Source organism: Colobus angolensis, unplaced genomic scaffold (assembly GCF_000951035.1).
Source record: "Colobus angolensis palliatus isolate OR3802 unplaced genomic scaffold, Cang.pa_1.0 Scaffold66, whole genome shotgun sequence".
Lineage (NCBI taxonomy): Eukaryota > Metazoa > Chordata > Mammalia > Primates > Cercopithecidae > Colobus > Colobus angolensis.
In genome coordinates, this window is record NW_012120265.1 from 3,233,273 (window position 1) to 3,241,959 (window position 8,687).

The 8,687-nt window shown below is 48.7% G+C and overlaps 1 protein-coding gene across 3 annotated transcripts in view; it reads right to left on the bottom strand.

Moving 5' to 3' along the window:
* The window catches only part of SUGP2 (SURP and G patch domain containing 2), a 52,075-nt gene that overhangs the window by 42,640 nt on the left and 748 nt on the right, over window positions 1-8,687 (bottom strand). For 2 of the 3 annotated variants that reach the window (XM_011925843.1, XM_011925844.1), the window contains exons 1-2: window positions 6,335-6,478; window positions 451-2,061 (exon numbers count right to left, since the gene is read on the bottom strand). In XM_011925843.1, coding sequence (XP_011781233.1) covers window positions 451-2,061; window positions 6,335-6,455 — 1,732 coding nt within the window. In that variant the 5' untranslated portion in view covers window positions 6,456-6,478. Of the gene's footprint in view, window positions 1-450; window positions 2,062-6,334; window positions 6,479-8,687 lie in introns of those variants that run through there. The other variant, XM_011925845.1, reaches the window with a different exon arrangement.

An 8,687-nucleotide genomic window follows, 5' to 3' on the forward strand; every position in this document is an offset into this window, starting at 1 on the left:
GCCAGGATGGTCTCAAACTCCTGACCTCGTGAGAGTTCTTTGGGAGACCACCCGTCTCGGCCTCCCAAAGTGCTGGGATTACAGGCTTGAGCCACCGCGCCCAGCCTAGTTTTTGTATTTTTAGTAGAGCTGGGGTTTCACTATGTTGGCCAGGCTGGTCTCGAACTCCTGGTCTCAAGCAATCAGCCGCCTTGGCCTCCCAAAGTGCTTGAATTACAGGCATGTGCCACCACACCCAGCTGTCTAAAGACTTTTATGGTAAACAGCAGATTCCTAAGACACATTCACAGAATGAATGGCAGACATATATTGGCCAATGTGCATTTTCTACTAAAATCCTGATTTGTTTCCAATTGGCTAAAGAGCTTCTGTGTAAAAAAATCTCAAGTAAAAGACATTACCAAACAAAGATGAAAAACAACAAATAGAAACTTTGGCTGTTTTCCTTACCATCACTCAGACTACTTGGAGCCTTGGCCTGAATTTCGGGTTTGGTAGGAGGAATCATTTTCTCCTCCTCTCGCGTCGGCTCTGGTTCGGCTTTCTTAACCTGGAGGGGACACCCGCTGCTGACTAGCCAGGCCTTCAGGTGGTCTATGTACTCTCTCCCAAACAAAGTGGAGTCTTCAAAGTTTGGAAATGCAGCAGGTGACGGAGCTATATCTTGCAGGCCGACAGCTTCTAAGATTTTCTCTTGCCGGAAAGAAGAGGCCAAGGAGAATGTCTGTCCCAAAAGGGCCAAAGACTTACGGCAGAGAGAATTGGTGGTTTCTAGGGCAAGAGCCAAGTCCAGGGGGTTACTGAGGGTCTTCATCTTGACACTCAGCTCGTAGGCATTGCAGGCCATAAGCAGAGGTGTGACACTCTTCAGAAGCCGGTCTTGAAGTCTCATTATGTACTTGTCAAAGGGCTTTATGATTTCAAAAAAGCAATTTTTGGTCTTCACAGCACCTTTGTCTAAAAGCATGTTTAAAAACTCATTATCAACTCTGGGTGTTTTCAAAGCAGAGTGCTTTAAAAATTTGATAGTAAAAAAGCAAAAATCTCTGTGCTCTGGTTTTAAGGAACATTTGAATGAGGCAAGCATTTTAGCACAGGTTTCTGTTTCAAGTTCAAAGAGAGTCTGGAAAAGCTGGGAAAATTTAATATCATCTTTTATGGTATGGAATCCTGCCCATTTGATTATTTCTATCCCAAATCTTGAAAAAACATCAGACTTATCTATGATGTCAAAGCTCATCTTTCTTCTGGGGAGCCGAAGATTCTTCAGATCCAGCCCCAAAGGGATCTTCTGAATGGGGAACTGGATATCTTCTGTCCCTGGGTTTGTCCCCAGGGTCACATCAGGACTTGGAGTGGTTTTCTGGATTTGGTTAGTGCCCTGAGTTTTGGGAGTAATACGATTCATGGCGGGTATTTTTTTTGTGCTCACATTTCTCAATGTGACAAGTTTCCCAACTCCCCCCTTAGCTGTGAGCAGGCCCTGAGTCTCCCCTTTTCCTAGGAGGGAACCTTCCTGGTCAACGATGTTTAAAGCTCGGCCTCTGGCCTGGACTTGACTGCTGCCCCTGAGCACAGAGTCAGCCTCCCCGGGATGGTCCACGTCATAATCCCGACTCTCCTTCTCCAAACACTCTTTCTCAATCAGCCTGGAAGATCCAAAGTCTCCCAAAACTGCAGAGGGACCAAAACTATACTCCTGTGACCAAGAGGAGGACTCTTGAGAAACTGGATGGCCAAAGTCTTGCTCCCAAGAACCACGGAGTGCAAATTTCCAGTCCTGAGAACGGAAATGTCCCAATTTCCGGTGGCCAATGACCTGGTCCCGAGAATCAGAGTGAGAAAATTCCAGATCCCGGCCACATTCTTTGCGAAAGTAGCTGTCATCACTGATGGAAGGGTTGCCTGATCTGAAGGAAGGCCCTGGAAATACGTCACTTCTCAGGCCTTCTCTTCCGGTGTCTCGCGAGTGAGCTACAGATCCACTGAGGGAGTATCTGCTATCGCTGTGGACATCATCATACATCTCTGCTCTGGATCTTGGGACTGCCCTTAAGAGATCTGAAATAAACCGTTCAAAAAAAAAGAAGAAGCCAAAAGGTACTTTAGACCAGAGGATGCAAACAGTGCAAACAAACAGTCCATGGATCACCAGGCAGCAAAAATGCTTTATACACCTCAGTGCTTTTTGCCAATCTGTATTTGTTGCCAACATTTAAAATGTATGTGGTGTCACTTAAAAATCTGGATCAACTACTTACTAAAACAGGAGATCTAAAAGCACCAACCCTGAGTTTGCCCTGATGACAATCAACCCAGGCTGGGCAGCAGCAGCCCAACGGGCAAGACATAGACTCTCTAAGTTGGCACCAACAGCCCTCGCTCATTCAGATCCCCTACTCTCTAGCCATCTGGGTTGGCAATCCCTCTTTTAGTCTGAGGAAAGGGTGTTTGGTCCCCAAATAACCTGGATATCTTTACTGCAACTGGAACACTTCTGTGTTTCTACTTCTATCTCAGGACAGATAGGTTTTACTGAGGCTATCTGCCTTTACTGCCTCCTAGAAGGAAGTCTCGGCCCACAGTGCAACTGTGAGGCTAGAGGAACCATAGCTAACACCACACGCACCACAACTGACCCAAAGCTGGCTGAATCTATCCCTTGGAAAGGTAGGCCAGGCCAATCAACCCTCTCTCTGGAGCTGAAAAACCACAGACTGAGGCAGACAGGAGGGAGGGCAGAAGCTTAGTAAGATACATCAAGAGGGGCCATGATGGAAACTGAACAGTGTCTACTTCTGTCCTTCTCCATGTAGAAAAGGGGAAATGGGTCAGGCACAGTGGCTCAAACCTATAATCCCAGCACTTTGGGAGGCTGAGGTGGGAGGATCACACCCAGGAGTTTGAGACCAGCCTGGGCAACATAGCAAGACCCTGTCTCTGTCAAAAAGAAAAAAGGGCATAGGGGAAGGTATACTTGCTATCGCTTAATCACATGGAGAAACTGTAAGAAGCGAGGAACAGAAGCGATGAACTATGGGCATATGAGAACAGTGGGCCTCAGGGAGAGTTTTCATGGAGTGCCTTTCTTTCTAGCTTTTCAATCAGAATCAATGACCTAGTTTAAAAAAAAAAAAAAACAAATGAATAGGGAAGGAGAGGTGCCAGGAGGTAGTAATGGGTTAAGAGGCCACAGGAAGCCAAAGTCATGTATAAAACCTAGTTCATTTGTTCAACAAGTACAAACTGGGCACCTACTGTGTGCAAGCACAGTACTAGGCACTGAAGTTACAGCAAGAAAATAAGAACTCTCCGAAACTTGTCAGTTGAGAGAGTCAGACGAAAAACAGGAATATATCAGATACAAGTAAGTACCAAGAAGAGAAATCAAGCAGGTGGGAACCTGAGGAGGCAATGACATTTTGAGACAGGCTGGTCAAGGAGAGTAGCTCTAACACTTTTTTTTTCTTTTTTTTTTGAGACAGAGTCTCACTCTGTTGCCCAGGCTGGAGAGCTGGAGCGCTGGAGTGCAGGGGCGCGATCTCGGCTCACTGCAACCTCCACCTCCTGGGTTCAAGCTGTTCTTCTGTTTCAGCCTCCTGGGTAGCTGCGATTACAGGGGCCCACCACATTTTTGTATTTTTAGTAGAGACGGGGTTTCACCATGTTGGCCAGGCTGGTCTCAAAGTCCTGACCTCAGGTGATCTGCCCGCCCTGGCCTCCCAAAGTGTTGGGATTACATGTGTAAGCCACTGCACCCAGCCGTCTTTTTTTGAGACAGGGACTCACTCTGTGGCCCAGGCTGGAGTACAATGGCACAAACACGGCTTACTGCAGCCTCAATTTCCTGGGCACAAGCCAACTTCCTGCCTCAGCCTCCCAAGTAGCCAGAGTCATAGGTGCACGCCACCATGCCCACATAACTTTTTATTTTTTGTAGAGAGGGAGTCTCACTTTTTTGCCCAGACTGGTCTGTAACTCCAGGGCTCAAATGATCCTCTTGCCTCAGCCTCCCAAAGTGGTGAGATTGCTGGTGTGAGCCACTGTGCCCAGGCCCCTAATCTTTCTGGAGGTAACTAAGATATGTATTGGTGCTTGAGTCTCTAGGTAAAGTTAAAGATTTAAATTTCCTTCTAAATAAAACATAAATATTCAGTATTACATACATGCATTACACTAAAAGAACTAAAGAATGCACAAACACCATGGATACAGTTATACCTCAGAGGCATAAGCAAGCAATTAAGAGAACTTTTATTTTAACCTTTACTTCTTATTTGTTCCAATATTTTATAACAGAAATGTTTGTGTGTAGTACTCATGTGATTATTGAAAACTCAAGATCTGAAGACAATCTCTGAGCCTGCTTTGTCCAGGTCCAGAGCATGTTTGTTATTCCTACCCCAAACACTTACACTTATTCACCCAACACAGGAGACCTCCTCCACCCCAAGGCTGGTGTGACTGGGAGCAGCACTGTCTGTGCTACCCAGAGGAGACAGGCAGAGGAGTGAGTACACGATGTACCTCCCTGGGGCAGGAAAGGGCAACCAAATCAACCTCAAGGCATGCTGAGGCTTCCCGGGGGAAGGCACCTGTGATCTGTCTTGGTACCTAAGGGAATTTACCAGGCAGTGCTAGGACAGGAGGAATTCAAAGCGTAGGCAGCAGGCAGCACAGTAGCCCTCAGTGTGAGGCCCAAGGCAGGAGGTGAAGGACCCTTCATGTCATCCTGTGATCTGTGCAGGCACTGTTTTTGATTCTGCTGGCATGGTGTGTCAAAACCTTCCAATGGGAATGTTTTCAGACAGGGCCTAAAATCAGCAGCTCTACAGGCCACCCCATGCCCTCCTGTCTTGTATATATTGTGGCCTGGCTGCTCCTGCACTCCCCTGAGGGTGTGTCCTGTAGTGGGGAGCCCCAAGAGGCCAAGGAGAGCAGTGGCTCAGTAAGGCTGGCACTAATAGATCTGTGGATCAACTCTATAAAGGGGAGACATGAGGGGAATGAAGCCAGAAACAGAGAGAGGCTGCAGAAGGAGATTGTTCTGATTATCCAGCTAAGAACTGGTAGAGCTGGCCGGGTGCGGTGGCTCACGCCTGTAATCCCAGCACTATGGGAGGCCGAGGTGGGCGGATCATTTGAGGTCAGGAGTTCGAGACCAGCCTGGCCAACATGGTAAAACCCCATCTCTATTTCAAATACAAAAATTAGCTGGGCGTGGTGGCGCATGCCTGTATCCCAGCTACTCAGGAGGCTGAGGCAGGAAAACCACTTGAACCCAGGAGGCAGAGGTTACAGTGAGCCGAGATCCCTCCAATGCCCTCCAACCTGGGAGACAAGAGTGAAACTCCGTCTCAAAACAAACAAACAAACAAACAAACAAACAAAACTGTCTTGAGGTGGGTCGGGGGGCGAGAGGCTCCACATATCTGCGTAATAATGACTGACAGATCAAAACATTATCCCCTGACCAAGTGCAGTGGCTCATGCCTATAATCCCAGCACTCTGGGAGGCAGAGGTGGGAGGACAGCTTGAGCCCAGGAGTTGCAGACCAGCCTGAACAACATAGCAAGACCCCATATCTATTACAAGAAAAAAAAAAAAAACACCAAAAAACAAAACTGGGCTGGGCTTGGTGGCTCATGCCTGTAATCCCAGCATTTTGGGAGGACGAGGCAAGCGGATCACCTGAGGTCAGGAGTTCGAGACCAGCCTGGCCAACATGGTAAAACCCCATCTCTATTTCAAATACAAAAATTAGCTGGGCGTGGTGGCGCATGCCTGTATCCCAGCTACTCAGGAGGCTGAGGCAGGAAAACCACTTGAACCCAGGAGGCAGAGGTTACAGTGAGCCGAGATCCCTCCAATGCCCTCCAACCTGGGAGACAAGAGTGAAACTCCGTCTCAAAACAAACAAACAAACAAACAAACAAACAAACAAACAAAACTGTCTTGAGGTGGGTCGGGGGGCGAGAGGCTCCACATATCTGCGTAATAATGACTGACAGATCAAAACATTATCCCCTGACCAAGTGCAGTGGCTCATGCCTATAATCCCAGCACTCTGGGAGGCAGAGATGGGAGGATGGCTTGAGCCTAGGAGTTCACGGTTGCAGTGAGCTAAAATTGTGCCACTGTACTTCAGCCTGGGGGACAGAGTAAGACCCTGTCTCAAAAACTAAACCAAACCAAAATAAAAAACCATTATCTCCTAAATAAGGAACGTAAGGATCAGAGGACTGGTATTATTTGCCCAAGGTACTGCAATCTTCCTGCCTTGGCCCTAAGATACACCCCCACCAAAACAACAACAACAACACTTTATTTTACCTTGAGCTTTAAACTGAAGAGTTTCGCTTACAGCCTCACCGCTGGCATCCATGTGATATCGCTTGGCTTTTTCTTGTAATACAGCATCAAAAGTCTCCTGTGTAATTCGTCTGGCTGCCATGTTATTTTGCCCTATGGCGAGACAGAAAAAACTACACTAAGAGTCACAACTTGGGGCTGGGCACGGTGGCTCATGCCTGTAATCCTGGCACTTTGGGAGGTTGAGGTGGGCGGATCGCCTGAGCTCAGGAGTTCGAGACCAGCCTAGGCAACATGGTGAAACCCCCGTCTCTACTAAAATACAAAAACTTCAGGCTGCGTATGGTGGCTCACACCTGTAATCCCAGCACTTTGGGAATCTGAGGTGGGCGGATCATTTAAGGTCAGGAGTTCGAGACTAGCCTGGCCAACATGGCAAAATCCTGTGTCTACTAAAAACACAAAAATTAGCTGGGCGTGGTGGTACGCACCTTTAATCCCAGCTACTTGGGAAGCTGAGGCAAGCAAATTGCTTGAACCTGGGAGGTGGAGGTTGCAGTGGGCCGAGATCATGCCACTGCACTCCAGCCTGGGCAACAGAGTGAGACTCCATCTCAAACAAACAAAAAAAATTCACCAGGCATGGTGGCACGTGCCTGTAATCCCAAATACTCAGGAGGCTGAGGCATGGGAATTGCTTGAATCCGGGAGACAGAGGCTGCAGTGAGCTGAGATCATGCCACTGCACTCCTGACTGGGGGACAGAGCGAGACTCTGTCTCAAGGAAAAAAAAAACACACACACACACAAACTGTGCTCACAGAACCTGTTCTATTTCACCTAATCCTCAAAGTAAGGAGGCAGTAATCCATAATCCTCGCATGGAACTTCAGAGTGGACCCTTTTTATTTTTTATTTATCTTTAATTTTTTTAGTAGAGATAGGGCTTTGCCAGGTTGGCCTGGTTGGTCTCGAACTCCTGACCTCAAGCAATCTGCCCACCTTGGATGGACTCTTTTAAGGGGGCCTCTGCCTTCACGAAGTTCACAGGTGTGTGCTGGCTGAAAAGGAGCAAAGACAAATCTCTGAGCCCATCTCCTTGGAATCCATTAAAAGCAGCTCTGTGAAAGCAGTTCTATCTGCTGGAGGAAGGTGTCAACCAACACACGTAACTGAGCATAACAGAGTAGGAAGGGTGGGACCACAACCCTCGCAAATCGTGGTTAGGAAAGAAGAGATCAATCTTTTTTCTTTCTTTCTTTTTTTGAGACTCTCTCTGTTGCCCAGGCTGGAGTGTAGCAGCATGATCTCCGCTCACTGCAACATCCGCCTCCCGGGCTCAAGCAATTCTCCTGCCTCAGCCTCCTGAGTAGCTGGGATTACAGGAGTCCGTCACCGCATCTGTCTAACTTTTACATTTTAGGCAGAGATGGGGTTTCACCATGTTAGCCAGGCTGGTCTTGAATTCCTGACCTCAAGAGATTCGCCCACTTCGGCCTCCCAAAGTGCTGGGATTCCAGGCGTGAGCCACTGCGCCTGGCCCAGGATCGCTCTTTTCCCATTTCACAGACTCAGTAGTGCACAGAGGCTCTGAGAATGTCCTTCCCTTCTAAAAGAAGCCTCTTGACGGTGAGTGGTGGGACCCCCAACCAGTGACAATGAACTAGTGACAGAGTCCATTCTGTGCTGGGTCCTTGCGCGATCTCCCAACCACCCACTGAAGAGGCGAGTCCTGTTACGAATGACATTAGGGTGAGGAGGCAAAGGGAGACAGACTCAACGACCCATTCAAGATCAGACAGCCCAGATTTGAACCTGGCAAAGAGAGTATTCATGCATCCAAAGCCCCGAAGAACGGGTAAAAAGATTAAGAAGCAACATTTTGGGGTCCAGGGGCTGCATCCTTAACCATCAAGATATCCCGCCTCGCAAAATCTCCAACTTCAAGACGCAACCCGTAGGGTCGATTTCCCATCACGATCTCCCCCTCGTCCCATCCTTCAGCCCTTTTCCCTGGGCGCCCCCTTGTTCTCTGCTGGCAAAGGGCAGGGTTCCAGGGTCAGGTGACCCAGGTTCAAATCACACGATCCTAAGCTTTCTGTGCCTCCGTTTCCCCACCTACGGAAAGGGTAGCTAGTAAACGGGCTGGTGTGTGGGCTGAACCGGTTCTAAAGAGGGGAAGGGCCCGATGCAGCGCTGGGCGCCGTTATCTCCTCCCCAGCGGGGGCCGCTCCGAGTTCGGGAGGAATGAATGAACGACTGAACCAATGAGCCTTTGTGGAAGCGGCCTGCCGTCTCCCGGTCTCTGAGGGCGAGGAAATAGGGGCGCTGGGCCCGGGAGGCCGCAGCCGGCCACCCAGGCCAACCTGGTGGG